Source organism: Dipodomys spectabilis, unplaced genomic scaffold (genome assembly GCF_019054845.1).
Source record: "Dipodomys spectabilis isolate Male_0828 unplaced genomic scaffold, ASM1905484v1 ptg000621l, whole genome shotgun sequence".
NCBI lineage: Eukaryota > Metazoa > Chordata > Mammalia > Rodentia > Heteromyidae > Dipodomys > Dipodomys spectabilis.
This window is the reverse complement of record NW_024871298.1, coordinates 1,289,380-1,306,021: the sequence shown is the minus strand read 5'-3', so window position 1 is coordinate 1,306,021 and position 16,642 is coordinate 1,289,380. Positions and strand designations below refer to the sequence as shown.

The window sequence follows — 16,642 nt, the reverse complement described above, 5'->3', positions numbered from 1 at the left end:
TCAAGTGGTAGAGCACTCACCTTGAGCTGAAGAGCTAAGGTCTAGTTCCCAGGCCCAGAGTTCAAGCCACATGACTGACAAAAACAAAAAACAAAAGCTTGAGATGGGGAGCGGACGGGGAGGGAACGTACCAGGAAAGAAGCCTTTTGTGATACTACAAGGTGAGCAATGTACTTGGGCTCATTAAAATCCCAGGGAGTACCTATAATTTTAGCTACTTTGGAGGCTGAGATCTGAGGATCATGGTTCAAAGTCAGCCTGGGCAGGAAAGTCTATGAGACACTTATCTCCACTACACACACACACACAAAAAGCCAGAGGTGGAGCTCTGGCTCCACTAGTTAGAACGCTAGCCTTGAGCAAAAGAAGCTCAGGAACAGCACCCAGGATTCCAAGTTCAAGCCCCAGGACTGGCACAAGAAAAAAAGATAAAGAAAATCTCCAAGGAATCTCAGCTTTAAAAAGATAATGTCATATAAGGAATCTTTTAAAAGAAGACCACAGAGGGCTGGGAAGGTGGCTTAGTGGTAGAGAGCTTGCCTTGCATGCTTGAGGCCCTGGGTTCTATTCCTCAGCACCACATATGCAAAAAGAAAAAAGCCAAAAGTGGCATTGTGGCTCAAGTGGTAGAGTGCTAGCCTTGAGCTGAAGAGCTGAGGGACAGTGCCCAGGCCCAGATGTTCAGGCCCCACGACCAGACCCAAAAAAAGAAGACCACAGAGATCAGACAATTCCAGTGTTTTTCTTCTAGGCTGAACATCATAGAAATCATCTCTAATTGAGGCTTTCTAATAAAAGAATGGACAAAATGCAGAAAAAGGAAACGGATGATTGTGGATATTTTGGCCCCTAAACGACAGAGTTAGATCTGGGTTTGTTTATTTTTTTATACAACAGTTGTGCTTAAAAGTTATGCCTCTGAATCTCAAGCCAGTCAAAATAGTCCATGATTTGGAAGGAGCAACAATAACAACAAAATCCCAGATTGCAACATTATCGAAGAGCTTTATCTCAACATGGAGAGTACAAGGGGTCTCTTAGGTCATGGAGCATTTCTCCTAACGAAATGTCCAAGAAGAAAGACTACAGCTCCAAGTGAGAGGGGAAAAAACAAATCAAGGGAGTATTAGGACTTGGGTAGTCGAGTGCTTTGGAGATGTCTGGAAGTCGTCTGTATAAATGGGTCATGAACTAGGACTCTGGGAGAATCAAAGGGCGAATTAACTAAGCTAGTGATCAAGGTAGGGATGGAGATCAAGGAAGTGCAGATCCTCTTCCAGGTCAGAGGGCACGCCACCCTCTCTTGGGGAGGTGGGGGTGGAGGTGGTATTAATTAGCCTCTGAGTTTTTCCTCCTTCGTTGAGTTCCTCTCCTTTGCAATCCCTTTCATTCTCAATAGGAGGCAGTATGGAACAGCCATAGAGCATCTACATCCGGGTTAGATTTGGGTTAGGAACACATCCTCCTTAGTTCTTGTCTGGGCTGGTGTCCTGGGCGTGGCGTGAATGCAGTATTCATCAACAGTGCTCCGTCCACACCAGACATCTTTATGCATCTTGCATGACTCAGTTTCCATCCAGGTGGCTGGAGCAGGAACAAACCCCTTAAACTCTTCTCCCAGAATCTTGCGAATCTTCAAATCTCAACCTGAAGGCCTAGGGCAGAAGTAATCTTCCATTGCTCTGCAGAGCCACACGGAGTGGCACGACACTGCCCCCTGTTGGTGCAAGTGGGGTAGTACAGAGAAGGAAGCAGGTGGAGGGAGGGGGTGAGGCTTCAGGGGAGGGGAAAAGGTGCTAGCAGTATTCATTCCTTCAACAATCTTTGTCAAAGCAGAAGCAAAATGGCTCATAGGACTTGGTACAGACTAGAGGCGTTGGAATCCCAACCAACCCCAAACCTCTCTTTTGGTCCCCTGTGGTTCTCCAACATCGGATGCTCCTCGTATTCCTGACTAGACATTAGGTCTTCAATAGCTAGAACCCATCCCACAGAGCGAGAGGAATGGCAGCCTGCTCTGTGCGACTCCCCAAAGCCACTTCTGATGACATCCGGCCTGGGAGGTGAGCAGCAGTGCCCCCCCTCACCCCCTCCCCATGGGCAGAGGAAGCTGTGGTCTACAGCTTCGCAGTTGAGGAAGTCTTTCTGGCCTTCATCAACTCACCGCATTCTTAGCAAAAGCGCCAGGGCTGTCATCCCTCGCCCATCAGAGGCTGGAGAATTGCGGTGTTGGGACACAAGATTAAAAACAAAAAGTCTCTTGAACCACGCAGCTTTAGATCCATGCTTGAAATAATAATTCTGAGAGCCCGGGCTGCTCCATCAGCCTCTCCTTCCTGCGAAGAAGCACAAGCAAGGTTTCCTGGAACTGGCAGATGCAGGTTTCCGCTCAGGCCCATGGCTTGGCCTCCAGCCTCTGTCTGTCAGGATGCTATGTTCATAGCAGCTCAGGGACCAGAACCAGGAATCCAGCCGCCTCCGGGGAGCCCTGGGCTGGTGGCAGCTTTTCATGCTCAATGGTAGGAGACCATCCTTCTTCTGTCACCATCCGTAGCCCCTAGGCTGGCAGGGGATTTTCTGCTAAAGTCCTGACTCTGCGATTTCTGCCAGCTGACCCAACAGTCTGGAGAAGGGTGGCCGGTCTTCCGGTCTCTGGAGGAGAAGAAAAAGATCTCTGTGAGGTCCTTGTACTTCCACGGCAAATTCAAGTTCAAAGCAAACTAGAATTTAACAGTGGAATTTTCTTTTTTTAAAGTGCCCATCCTGGGGCTTGAACTCAGCGACTGGGCTCTGTACCTGAGGTTTTTAGCTTAAGGCTAGCAGGCTATTACTTGAGCCACAGCTCCATTTCTGAGTGTTGGGTGGTTCATTGGTGATCAGAGTCTCACAGAGTTTTCTACCCAGGCGGGATTCGAACCTTGATCCTCAGATCTCAGTTTCCTGGGTAGCTAGGATTACAGGCGTGAGGCACCAGGGCCTGGCTGATCGTGTGATCTTCTGCTAATTTGAAAACACGGATTTGTAGAGGTTGCACCGGAGGCACCAGGCTCCTGTGGTTCATGGTAGTTAGGTGGCTTTGTTTTAAATCTCAACCTCACTACTACATTAGCTGTGTGACATCATCATCCAGTTACTAAACCTCTCTAGCAGGTCAGTCTTATCCATAAAAAGGAGATAATAAAAACAACTTAAAAGTAAAATAAAAGGGGGCTGGGAAGGTGGCTCAGTGGTAGAGTGCTTGCCTTGCATCATGAGGCCCTGGGTTCGATTCCTCAGCACCACATAAGCAGAAAAAGCCGGAAGTGGTGCTGTGGCTCAATTGGTAGAGCGCTAGCCTTGAGCTGAAGAGCTGAGGGACAGCGCCCAGGCCCAGAGTTCAAGACCCATAACCGACCAAAAAAAAAATTGAGAATGAAGCAAGTCACAAATAAAAAATTATCATCATAAAATGAATGTTACTTAGCACCGATCTCACAAAAGATGATGAAGCTGCATATAAAGGAAAAGGTAAACTTTGTAGTGAAAGGAAGAAATAAACGCACAGAGAAACAGGACAGGAAAAGTGTACTGCGAAGATCTTAACTCTTCCTGGCGTGGTCTTCGGAATTCACAATTCCTGTGAAAATTCCAACGAGTTATGCTGTGGGTACCCACAATCGGCCCCTGAGCTTTGTATAGAAGCCCCGTATGCCAATGACAAAGCTACACATCTTCAGAACTCGCTAAAAAGTCAAGATAGGGCGGTGTTGGCGAGAGGCTAAACAAATAGGCCAGTGGTGCAGACAGAGAGAAGGAAGACCATTCTTCTCACCAGTGGAGAACAGTGTAAAAGAAAAGAAAAATTGAACCCAGGCACTGATGGCTCACACCTGTCATCCTAGCTACTCAGGAGGCTGAGAGCTGAAGGATCACAGTTTGAAGCCAGCCCGGGCAGGAAAATCCATGAGACTCTTATCTCCAATAAACCACCAGAAAACTGGAAGGGGCACTGGGGCTTAAAGTGGTAGAGTGCTAGCCTTGATCAAAGAGAGCTCAGAGACAGCACCTAGGCCCTGAGTTCAAGCCTCATGACCAGCAAAATAAAATAAAACAGAAATACCCTCCAGGCCACCTGGCTGGTAATGTATTTCAGCCATCCTGCTGCGCTATCCCTAATAGCATTCCTGTAGATGGAGGTAGGAGACACTGTGCCTTCGAATGCAGGGGGACTCGTCATCTACTGACCTCTTTCCAGCAGAGATTCATGAGCTGGTAGATGGGCGGTGAGGCCAGGCGGGGCTTATATAACCGAAAGCCGGTACTAATGTCTTCCACCACCTCTGAGTTGCTTCGGTTTTCATATGGGATTTTGCCTTCGCTGAAGACTTCCCACATGAGCACACCTAGAAGCAAGGATGGGAAAACACACAGCTAAAGAAAAACCTCTACCCATTGCCCCAAAATAACCTGAATAAAAGTCACCCCACAAAACCTGTTCCCAGGGACCCCCCCCCGACCTTGGAACACCATCCCTGGGAGCTCCCCCAAAATTCCTGGGTTGGAATTCAAGGCCTGATGGTACAGAACACTCACACTGGAAGAGGACAGTTTTTGTTTTTCTGAGGTGTCTTTACAAAGTGGGGTGCTGCTGGTAAACCCTGCCAGGACAGCAATGGCTGTCCGATTGTTCTGCAGACCTCGTGGTGCCCAGATGAGAGGCTGGGCTTGCTCAAGATGGCTCAGGAGGGAAGGCAGGCAGACGCGTACTCGGGCTGGGTTTTAGCAGGCCGAGGGAGCTCTCGGTCCATCTTGGGTCTCTGGAGCTCCAGTGTGTCACCCTATTTCCCCCACCCTGTCCTTCAAGGAACCCTTTCTTATTCTGTGCCCATCTGTCCAAATAACATGCGGCAAATTACAGCCTAACCCTGTCATTAGAAAACGCAGGAGAAAATTCCCAGGCCGACACCTTCTGTAATGGAACAAACCTCACTCAGAGCCGAGACAAAGATGTTAGGGTGCCAGGGATCTTTGTGTGGCCCTGGTTTTGTCTGGAGCGGTCATCTACTGAGAATCAGGCTCTTGGAAGTGGACATTGTGTGTGTGTGTGTGTGTGTTCTGGACTTGAACTCAGGGTCCTGTCCCCTGAGCTTTCTTTTTGGTAGCTAGCACTCTATCACTTGAGACACAGCACCACTTGGGGCTTTTCCTGAGTAGTTTATTGCAGAGAAGAGTCTCGCAGGTTTTCCTGCCCTGGCTGGCTTTGAACCGCAATCCTCAGGATCTCAGCCTCTTGAGTGGCCAGGATGACAAGCGTGAGTCACTGGCTCCCAACGGCCCCTACCTCTCTGACAATTTCTTCTCGTCTTCCAAGTCTTGGCTTCAGTCACCTCCTCAAGAGGTCTTCCCACACCCCACTGGTGAGAGTAGACCCGTCTCCCAGCTTACCCACTCTGCATCCTGTTAGCATTTCATCGTAGCACATCTTATTGCTTATCCCTTCGCTTGTTCACGCGATTCTCATCTGCCCCCCTCTCCCCTCACACTCAGCTGCAGGAGGACAGCAGTCTCTTCTGTCTCGTGAACTATGACAACCTTGGCACAGAGATGAACCCCTGGCACATAGTAGATGCTCAGTAAATTGTTGTTGGGAGACCAAGTACTTATTGAGCGTTCCTATTGTACTTATTGGAGAGTTCCTATTCTTAAAAAAAAAAAACAAAAACCACAACAACAAACAACAAAATCCTGACTTTTCCAGATTTTGATTCAGAGTAGCAGCCGCTAGAATCCCATTTCCATGTTGGTTTTGGAGATCTCCCATTTCAGGAAAGGCCTCATCCTCCATGTTGGGCTGTTGGTACCCAGACCTTCAGTGGGCTCCCCTCACCCTCTTGGGGTCTGGGCAGGTGGAGATGTCCCTCCGTGGTGGGGGGAGGGGAGGAGATACTCACCGAAGGACCACACATCCGACTTGCTGCTGTAGCGACTGAAGGAAAACACCTCCGGGGACGCCCACTTCACGGGGAATTTGGTGCCCGTGGAACTTATGTACTGGTCATCGAGAACGAACCTGGGGGAGGGAGAGGCACAAGGAGTCGGAATGGAGCAAGGGGTCTGACCCGCTCCCAGCCTCGGCTGCTCCCACCGTACCCGCTGTTACCTGGTCATCCCAAAGTCAGACACCTTGATGACCTGGTTTTCTCCCACCAAACAATTCCGAGCAGCCTGCACAGGAGAGAGGAACTATGTCAGTGGAAGGGATCTTTACTTATGCCATAGGTTTCTGGGGGGGGGGGGCATGCACACACTTGCACTAGTCCTGGGTTTGAACTTAGGGCCTGGGCACTGTCCTTTAGAGTTTTATGCTCAAGGCTAGCACTCTACCATTTGAACCACAGCTCGACTTCCAGCTTTTTGGTGGTTAATTGGAGATAAGAGTCTCAGATTTTTTTTGTTCCCCAGGCTGGCTTTGAACCCTGATCCTCAGCTCTCGGCCTTCTGAGTAGTTCGGATGACAGGGGTGAGCCACCGGGGCCAGTCAATTATCCTATATTTTGCTTTGTTGCATTTTGTTGTTGCGGCCTTGAGTAGCTGTACAGGTATTAGTAATTAATAATCTCCCCCCCATAGTGACACCTGTAAGTACTAGTTACTCAGAAAGCTGAGGACTGGGAGACATGGTTCAAAGCCAGCCAGAACGGGAAAGTTCAGGGGACTCCATCCCCAAATAACCAGCACATAGGTCACAATAGGAGACATGGTGCCAAGTGGTAAAGTACCAGCTACCAGTGAAGAAAGCTGAGCTCTGAGTTCAAGACCTGGTACCAGTGCGCATCCCCTCACCCGCCCCCCCAATCCTAGGCTGGATGGCAACATCATGGGACAGGAAAGGGTGTTGTGACTCATGGAAGAATAGTTTGAGGCTGCCAATCCTCTTAAAATTACTCCTTGATACTGGGGTTTGACACAAGCCCAGGAGGGGAAAATCCATTAGACTCTTAACACCAATTAATTGCCACCAAAAAGCTAGAAGTGGAGATGTGGCTCCAATGCTAGTAGATGTGGTTCAATGCTAGTAGAGCACTAGCATTGAACCACAACAACAACAAAGCTTAGGGATCATGCCCAGGCCCTGAGTTCAAGCCCCAGGACTGGCACAAAAGAAAATTTAGTCCACAGTGGGGAGAGTTCCTGACCCCTTACCACATACAGATGTAAGACATATTTCTCTATATTATAGTGTATCAGGTCATGCTGGAAGAACTCTTGGAGACAAAAGCCCCAATGAGACTCACACTTGAAAGTGTAAATCAAGCCAGACGCCAGTGGCTCACACCTGTCATCCTAGCTACTTAGGAGGCTGAGATCTGAGGATCCGGTTCAAAGCCAGCCAGGGCAGAAAAGTCCCCGTGAGACTCCAATACACCACCAGAAAACCAAAAGTAGAGCTGTGGCTCAAAGTGGTAGAAAGCTAGCCTTGAGCAAAAAAAGAGCTCAGGGACAGTGCCCAGGCCCCGAGTTCAAGCCTCACCACTAACAACAACAACAACAACAACAACGAAAAGAACTGGAAAAAAAGAAAGAAAAGAAAAGCAAGTGTAAATTGAGCACCAACCCCTGGACTCCTGGAGAGGTGTCTCATGGTACTTATCCATCCCTCCATTTATTTTGCCTGGAGGAAACTGAGGCCCAGAGGGGCTGAGAAGAAGTGGCTGTTGACTCCACTTTGGGAAAAAAAAAAAATACAGCCAAGCAGTTACTTGGAGAGTATAAATTGGAGGAAGGGCTAGGATGACAGCCAAGATCTGCGTCTTGAACTGCTCCTGCCAGGACCTCCCGGAGTGGGTGGAAGATGGGAGGTGTGGAGAGAGGCAGGGAGGCCTGCGATGGGCCCCGGGTCAGGGCCCACACCCGTACCAGGTCTCTGTGGATGACGCACTCCTTCTCCAGGTAGCTCATGCCCTCACACACGTCCTGGCACATGCCCAGCAGGGTCTCAGCCCCAAAGAGCCCGCGCTGGCTGCGCAGGTAATCCGACAGGCAGCCGTGCTCCATGAACTCGAACACCAGGCAGATGGGGGCCTGCTCCAGGCATACGCCATAGAGCTGCACCAGTTTGGGGTGGGAGAGTTTCCTGGAGGGAGAGCAAAGCCAAGCAAGGGGTGAGAGGCTCACTCCGACGCAGTCTCGCTGAAGGGCTGAGCAGGGCTGAATGACGGACGTCGCTTCACCTAACTCATGGTGTTGAGGAAAGAATTTCCTCCCCCCCCCAAAACCGTCTGGGGATGGCGAGGGGTGGGTTGTAGGAATAGAATGGTCAGAGGTCAGTGTGGCTGCCCAGGCAGGGGCCAGGGGAGAGATGGGAAGCCCATCTGTCAGGGAGTTGGCAGGGCCAGGCCACGGCCCGTCTTCTAGACCAGGATGAGGAAGCCTGGCTGTTCTCTGCCATAGGAATTCACTGCTGGCATCTGAAGAGGGAGCTGGCATTGGAGGGGGCCTTTGAAGAGCCCACCCCAGAGCGCCCTGCACACCCCTCCACCCACGAGGCTCCCAGGCCACTCACATCATGACTTCTGCCTCCTCGATGAAGGCCTCTTCCGACATCGCCCCCTGCTGGATGGTCTTGATAGCCACCTTGTGTGTGTGCAGCCAGTAGCCAAGATGCACCAGGCCAAACTGCCCGCTGCCAATCTCTTGCACAAACGTGAGCTCGGAAGGGTGGATCTCCCACTTTCCTGGGAGGAGGGGAGGGAGGGGTCGGTGGAGGGGGTAGAGAGTTACAGAGCAGGCAACTGACAGAGCATAAGACTCACAGAAATCTCTACCTAGAATTTTTTGCCTAAGATGAATATAATTCAAATTGGGCAAATACATAACATATAAATAATATACTATAATGCAAGTAGGTAAATCCTAGACTTAAAACTATCACAAAGAATCATCTTTCCCTCCCAAATAGTAACATAAGAAACCATAAATATATATATTACATATGATATATAATTATACATGATGTATAATCATACATGCTATTATAGAATTATCTATCATGTATAATTATAACTGCATATGTATATCTTTTATAATTATACATAATACGTTATACATCATACTACATATGTTATATAATACTTTATATCATATACTGTATAATGTACATAATATGTTATATATAGTATTTTATTTTATTATTATTTTTTTTGTCCGGTTGTGGGGCCTGAACTCTGGGCCTGGGCGCTGTCCCTCAGCTCTTCAGCTCAAGGCTCGCGCTCTACCACTTGAGCCACAGCGCCACTTCTGGCTTTTTTCTTTTTGCTTATGTGGTGCTGAGGAATCGAACCCAGGGCCTCAGGCATGCAAGGCAAGTGCTCTACCACTGAGCCACCTTCCCAGCCCTATATATAGTATTTTATATACCATATAGCATATGTATTATATATGATATATGATGTAGACAATACATGATCATATATTATATATGTGCTATATCATACATTATATAATTATCATAATAAATGTATATTTTATAGGTTATATGTTACATATAATATTGTATATATTGTATATATTATATAATATATACAATATATTTTGTACCTAATGTAATATATAATACATATATTATGTATAATTATATGTAATATATAACATAATATGTACATCTATTATATACTACATCTACTGTATATGTATATTATATATGTATATCTATCTCCACATCAGTACCGCACCTGCTCTTGTTCTAGTGATCCTCTGAAGCCTGGCCTCACAGCAAACCCTCTTAAATTTGCTCTAGATCTCTGAGGATGTGAATTTTACCCCAGTTTTTAAAATCTTTCTGATATTGCATTGCTCACCATATCTCAACCCTGCCGTGACCGGGGCTTTCTGCCTCCAGGAACAGACTGGATACCGGAGTCGGGTGACCAGGCCTGGGTTGATTGAAAAGCCAAAGGCCACGGTTAGAGTTTTGCCGCGGCCACTGTCTGCGTGAAGGCACCAGGAAGGAAAGCCCAGCCGGATGCAAACATCCTGGCACCTTGCTTGTTGGGGATCTCCTACCCCCCACCCCAAATCTGGCCTTGTCCCTGGGAATTTACCTCCTCCGTTGTGCTGGTGGTATTTGATGAGGAGGGGGATGGAGTCGAACACGTACTTTTCGGCCACGTAGTATCGCTTGGGGTTGTCGTTTGTTTCTTTGATGTGATAATGCTTTATACAGGGATTGTTCTCGCTTGAAGCAGAGAATGCACAGAGTCAGTAAGGGTTAGATACTGTCACCTAGACTTACTACTATCTCTGTGTTGGGACCTTTGGGGTAGATGGCAGGGGTACAGTATTGCAGTGTGTGTGTGTGTGTGTGTGTGTGTGTGTGTGTGTGTGTGTGTGTGTGTGTGTGGTGTTCCCCCCACCTTCCTTGTTTTTGCTAGTCCTGGGGATTGAACTCAGGGCCTGGGCACTACCTTTGAGCTTCTTTTTGCTCAAAGCTAGCCCTCTACCATTTGAGATACAGCACCACTTCTGACTTTTTTTGAGTAGTATGTACTGGAGATTAAGAGTCTCATGGACTTTCCTGCCCAGGCTGGCTTCAAACTGTGATCCTCCAATCTCAACCTCCAGAGTAGCTAGGATTACAGGTGTGAGCTATTGGCACCCAGCCTCTGGCCTTGATTTTCTGAGGACACAGGGGACATCACACCCCCAGAAGAAGCCTCTGCCTGCTGCACAATTGTCTTTGATGTGTGCATCCCATTACCCAGAGAAATTCTCCTTCCTCCTTCCCTATGCCCTGTCGGCACTCTACCTGACAACAGCCTTCGTGAACACGGACACAGTGTACGTTCCTGGAGTCCTGGAGTCTCGGACCATGAAGGCTCCTTCTTTGCCCTTAGGAAGAGGAGAAGGTTAATGAGTTCAGTGGGGAAGCCGGGCTATCCAACCTACTTTTGCCTTCTTGCTTGTGGAAGTGTGTGTGTTGGGGGGGGGGTACTTTGTGACATAGAGCAGACTTTCAGTAACAATGGTTTCCATTTTGTTTCTTCACTCAACAGCTGTGTCAGGAGCGCCTGTGTGGCTCAGGGATAGTTTGAGTGCTGAGTGATAGATAAATCACGGCCTCTTAGAACTCACCATGTGCTACTGTACAGAGATTTCCCAATGTTCACTCCAACATTGTAGTGTAGACATTATTATTCTCTATTACAGCAAAGATGCTGAATGCGCTTAGTGGTTTTTCCGTAGCCCACAATGAGCAAGTGGCAGAGTGTGTGTGTGTGTGTGTGTGTGTGTGTGTGTGTGTGTGTGTGTGTGTAATTCATTTCTACTTTCTACTCCCTGATGCTCTATTTAATGGTTGCTAGAAGCTATTTCTGTAGGTGGATCTACCAAGTCAAAATAGAGTCTTGGATGACACCTTAGAATCCTAGAAAAAGGATAAACTGTTGCATAGAAGTGGCTAAGTAAGGACTGGGACTGTGGCTTAGTGGTAGAGTGCTTGCCTAGCATGCATGAAGCCCTAGGTTCAATTCCTTAGTACCACATAAACACAAAAAGCTGGATGTTGTGCTGTGGCTCAAGTGGTAGAGTGCTAGCCTTGAGCAAAAGCAGCTCAGGCCCTGAGTTCAATCCCCAGGACTGGGAAAAAAAAAAAAAAGAGTAAAAAAAAAGTGGATAAGTAATACTCCTGTGTGAAGTTCAGACCTGTGGAAAGGAAAAAAAAAAAAGGAAAAGCATCATAGATGGAGAAAGAGGTGACAAGATAGCTGAAAAGCAAGCATGGAGAAGCAGAAAGGCCACACCAAGAAAGGCAGGAAAACAGCCCCACCTCCAAACCTGGTTCTCAGGATTCATGGAAAACCAGAAGTCTTAACCATAAGATAGGGACACAGCTGCAGCATAAAAAGACTGTTGTCCCAGCCAGAGGGGAGGCGACAGTTCTCACAAGCTTTAGATCCAGTGATGACAGCAGGAGTCACTTTGGCCAACTGTACAAAAGGCCCAGAAATAAATCTACACAGGGTGCCAAAAACATGTTGGAGAAAAGTCTCTTTAGCAATGGGGAGAACTGGATATCCACATGCAGAAGACATGAAACTAGGTCAGTCTCTCTCACCTGGTACAAACATCAATTGAAAATGGATCAAAGACCTTGCAGAAGACCTGGAACTTCAAAACTATTAGAGGAAAACACTTAAAAAATACAGGTATAGGCAATCACTTTCTGAACTGGATTTCAATTTATTATGAAGTAATAGGAGGAATTGACAAGGCTAGTACTCTACCACTGAGCCACAGTGCCACTTCCAGCTTTTTCTGAGTAGTTTACTGGCAATAAGAGTCTCATGGACTTTTCTGCCAGGGCTGGCCTTGAATTGGGATCCTCAGATCTCAACTTCCTGAGTAGCTAGGATTACAGATGTGAGCCACCAGTGTCCAGATGCTATTGATTTTTAAGCTCACCGACAAACTAAGGAGACTTACTGTGTCCAAAAGGAGTTTTTCAGCTTTGTCTCGACTTATGCTCTTGTTGTACCAGCTGAAAGCAGGAAAAGATTAGGTGTCAATGCCATTAAAAAATAAGCCATTATTTGCTTAAGGAAAGATAATTCTAGAAAATCATCTGTTCACTTCCTGATTCTACCCATACTTTCAAACTCAAAAGCGAAGATCCATTTCTAGGCAAGAACAATGTTTACTTGGAGAGAAAGCACCAAAAAAGGAGTAAGCAAAACACTGATCATTGTTGAGGCTGGGTATTTTTTTGGCGGGGAGGGGATGGGAGGTTTACAATTTTCTCTCACTTTTGTGCATGCTAGCCATTTTCCACAATCGAGTTTTAGAAAACATTTATTTTCCTCTCCATTTCATAAGCCTGTGGGTGGTTATCAGTAGGAGGATGTTAGAGCATCTATAAAAAGGTAGTGCCAATTGGCAAGTGCCACCTTTTCCATTTTCTGAGCTTATATTTGCCCATGGTCCCAATCATGGCTCCAAAATATTACATGGAAAGTTCTAGAATGAGTAACTCATAGGTGTTTAAATGGTGCACTTCTTTTGGTTCCATGATGAAGTGACATGTGGTCTGGCTCCATCCTGCCCAGGTCATGTAATTCATCCCTTTTTGTACAACATATGCAATGCTGTGGGTCACTCAGCAGCTGACTGAGTTTTCAGATGGACCTGGCCCTCTATGGCTCTGTGTGTGTGTGTGTGTGTGTGTGTGTGTGTGTGCATAGCTTATTTTACTTGGCAACACCCCAAAGTGCAAGAGTAGTTATGATGGTAATTTTATCGATTAATAATTTATCTTGGGGTTGGAGGTGTGGTTCAGTTGGTAGAGCACCAGTCAATGAGCAAAAGTGTCTGGAACCAAGTTTGAGTTCTGGTCTTATACCCCCCTCCCCAAAAGTATTAACTCTTGACTTAGGGAGGATTTCTTACTACCCCACTTTTCAGAAAATAATTAAAATATCTTACGCATAAGTGTTCAGGTTGTTGGGAGATTTTTCCACCAAATAACTGCTGGGTGCATAGCCTTCATGCCTGTTTAAAGGGAAATTTAGTGTTTAGACGCATATAAATCTAACTTTTATAGCTTCGTTGTGTAGCGTCACTCTACTAAAAGTCCTCTAAAAAGGAAGAAGTCTCACATTATTTGGCATTTATGTTGGGCCATTGTAAAGTTTTGCAGTAAAAGAACTGGTAAAAGTAACAATCTGCTACTGTTCAAAGCAATAGATTTCACCACCAAGAGAACAAATCTAATCAGCAACAAATAGCTAATATTTTGAAGGTTCAATGTCTCTCATTGTGAAATTTCCTCTAATGAAACATTTTTGGTGTGTGCTATAGTCAGTGTTTTTTTTTTTTTAATCTCTTCCTCACTTTATACCACTTATAGTCAGGCAGCCCAAATAATTAAAATACTTAAAAAGTGACTTTTAACCACAGGTCCTAAAATATATATATTCCCAGTTGGTATTGTAGGCTTTTAAATTCAAGGCTTCTCTAACCGAGTTTCTGCAGATGCCTAAACATGAGATAAAAATGGCAATGTGTTCCCTTTCTTTCTTTCTTGCCCCCACCCTGCCCCCTCTGAGAAGTTTACTGATAGCCCAAGAGGAATATAGATTTGGCGAACTTTTTGAGGAAATTATCTACCAGAATGAAGATGTCATATACTCTGACTCAACATCTCCATAGTTAGAAATGCATGCATTCGAGAGAGTGCCAAGATCATAAATAATGCAGGGTCTTTCTTCATTGCAACCTTGTTTGAAATAATGAAAAAAAGTATAACCTGAAAACAAAATGTCTTGCCAGGAAAGATTATTTAAATATAGTCCAAACATACATTCTAATACTATGTTGTATGTACCATGATGGAAAAAATATCTATGACATATCATCAAAGGTTAAAAGATGGGCAAAGAACAGAATGAATCATCTTAGTACAAATAAAGAAAGGACTTGTTTGCATATAATTTTCTTGCTTAGGAAATACAAGAAAGCATTAAATGATTTTCGAACCAATGTGGAGGTAAATACAGAGTGACTTAATTTTCATATATCTATACACACACATATATTTCTAAAGTTAGTTTCTTCCCTCCCTCCCTCCCTCCCTCCCGTTCTCCCTCCATCCCTTTCTCCCTCCTTTCCTCCCTCCCTCCCTCCCTCCCTCCCTCCTCCTTCCTTCCTTCCTTTCTTCCTTCCTTCCTTCCTTCCTTTCTTCCTTCCTTCCTTCCTTCCTTCCTTCCTTCCTTCCTTCCTTCTTTCCTTTCTTCTTTTCTTCTTGTGCTGAGATCAAATCCAAGGCTATAATCCAGAGGCTGCAAAAATGGATTTTTTAAATAATCCATTCTTGGAAACATTTAATATTAACCTATGAGAAGGTTAGTCTTGATGTTTACAAAACATTGGAAGGAATCTAAATGCCTACCAAAGAAATTTGAAACATGTATGCGCTGATTTATGCAACTGTTGAACTCATATTCTAGAAGGTACTTCAGGTAGGGTTCAATACCTCTCATATAGGAAAAGGGGGGAAGGCATTCACATCTAAAGTCATGAACATGCCAGCCCTCTCTGAAGGTTAGTAACAGTCATTTCTGCATCTCAGGTTAAAGAAAGGCTCGTGCAATGTGTTTTGACTCAAAAAACAGAAACAAAAACCCACCACCGTGGCGAAGCAGTTCTTGTACAACCTTGTTTTCTCCATGAATCATTCGGAGGGCTGGTTCAGGGCTTTCCTCCCAAACTGTCTTTCTGTCCACGTTTTCTTTCTGTCACCCTGGCTGTACCTTTAGCTAGCCTTGGACACTCTAGAACCGCAGTGCCAGTCTCCCAAATCAAAGAGGTCAGTGGAGAAACCCAGGGGCTTTGGGGGAGAGTTTAGGGCGGGGAGTGCTCAAGATGGGGGTACCGGGAGCCAAAGGGAAAGCCTGCTACTGCCCCTCCCTCCCTTTCTTCCTCTCTGCTCCCCTTGCCTAACTCAGTGAGGTGGGCAGTCCGAGAAAGAGGTGGTGGGAGGGAGAAATACCCTCTGTGTCCTCGGCTCCCACAGCGATCTTGAGGCCCCTGGAGACGCCTTACCCATTCTGGTCTTGAACTCGCCACCAGTGGACCTCAGAGCTGTCCAGCAGGATGTACTCTTCGTCGCGCTGCAGCGCGAGCTCCTGCGGGTCGTCGGTCTGGTAGTCATACAAGGCGATGAGCAGGGTTTCTTTAGGGTCCTGCAGGGACCACTGAGGGGCGAGAACACAGACGTACAAAGGAGGTGAGGAGCAAAACCAGCTCCGCAAGGCTCCGAGCTGCATCTTGCTCCTGGAGTTACGTTAGGCCGCTGACATGACAGCTAGGACACGCGGAAGAGAGGAAGGATGGGCGAAGACAGTGATGGTAGTCAGTGTGCATATGTGAAAATGGAAGCAGGCAACTTGAGGGGAAGGGGGGAGGGTTGGAAGAGATGGGGCGACGTTGACATTGGGGTGACACTAAAACCAAGCTGCAGCGACTCGTGACACCATGAGTTGAATTGAAACTCCTTTGTACAATGACTTAAAGATAACAACAACAACAACAATAATAATAATTGCATGGCTCACACCTGTAATGGTAGCCACTCAGGAAGGCTGAGATCTGAGGAAGGTGGTTCAAAGCCAGCCCAGGGAAGGAAAAGTCTGACACACTCCTATCTTCAATGACTTACCCAAAGGCAAGAAGTGGAGCTGAGCTGTGGCTCAAAGTGGTAGAGTACTAGCCTTGAGCAAAAGAAGCTCAGTGCCCAAGCCCTGAGTTCAAGCCCCAGTATTGGGACACACACACACACACACACACACACACACACACACACACACACACACACACTGCATGAAAAATTACACTCAGAACACTTTTGATTCTTTTACAGAGTGTGTGCTTTCATAGGTTGTATTTAGGACTTTCTTTTCATGAAGATGGAAGAATCTTTACAAAAATATTTGTCGCCGGGCGCTGATGGCTCACGCCTGTCATCCCAGCTACTCAGGAGGCTGAGATCTGAGGACTGTGCTTCAAAGCCAGCCTGGGCAGGAAAGTCTGTGAAACTCATATCTCCCCCCCTCAAAAAAAAAAAAAACACCAGAAAACTGGAAATGGTGCTGTGGCTCAAGTGGTAGAGCGC

General features: G+C 46.5%; 1 protein-coding gene across 1 annotated transcript in view; it reads right to left on the bottom strand.

Moving 5' to 3' along the window:
* Positions 1–889: 889 nt before the first annotated feature.
* Itk (IL2 inducible T cell kinase) overlaps positions 890–16,642 on the bottom strand; it is a 29,481-nt gene continuing 13,728 nt past the window's right edge. Inside the window, exons 6-17 of the mRNA XM_042671423.1 lie at positions 15,574–15,725; positions 13,456–13,521; positions 12,460–12,514; positions 10,784–10,866; positions 10,080–10,213; positions 9,837–9,911; positions 8,543–8,714; positions 7,897–8,113; positions 6,140–6,204; positions 5,931–6,049; positions 4,225–4,382; positions 890–2,652 (exon numbers count right to left, since the gene is read on the bottom strand). Coding sequence (XP_042527357.1) covers positions 2,581–2,652; positions 4,225–4,382; positions 5,931–6,049; positions 6,140–6,204; positions 7,897–8,113; positions 8,543–8,714; positions 9,837–9,911; positions 10,080–10,213; positions 10,784–10,866; positions 12,460–12,514; positions 13,456–13,521; positions 15,574–15,725 — 1,368 coding nt within the window. The 3' untranslated portion in view covers positions 890–2,580. The remainder of the gene's footprint in view (positions 2,653–4,224; positions 4,383–5,930; positions 6,050–6,139; positions 6,205–7,896; positions 8,114–8,542; positions 8,715–9,836; positions 9,912–10,079; positions 10,214–10,783; positions 10,867–12,459; positions 12,515–13,455; positions 13,522–15,573; positions 15,726–16,642) is intronic.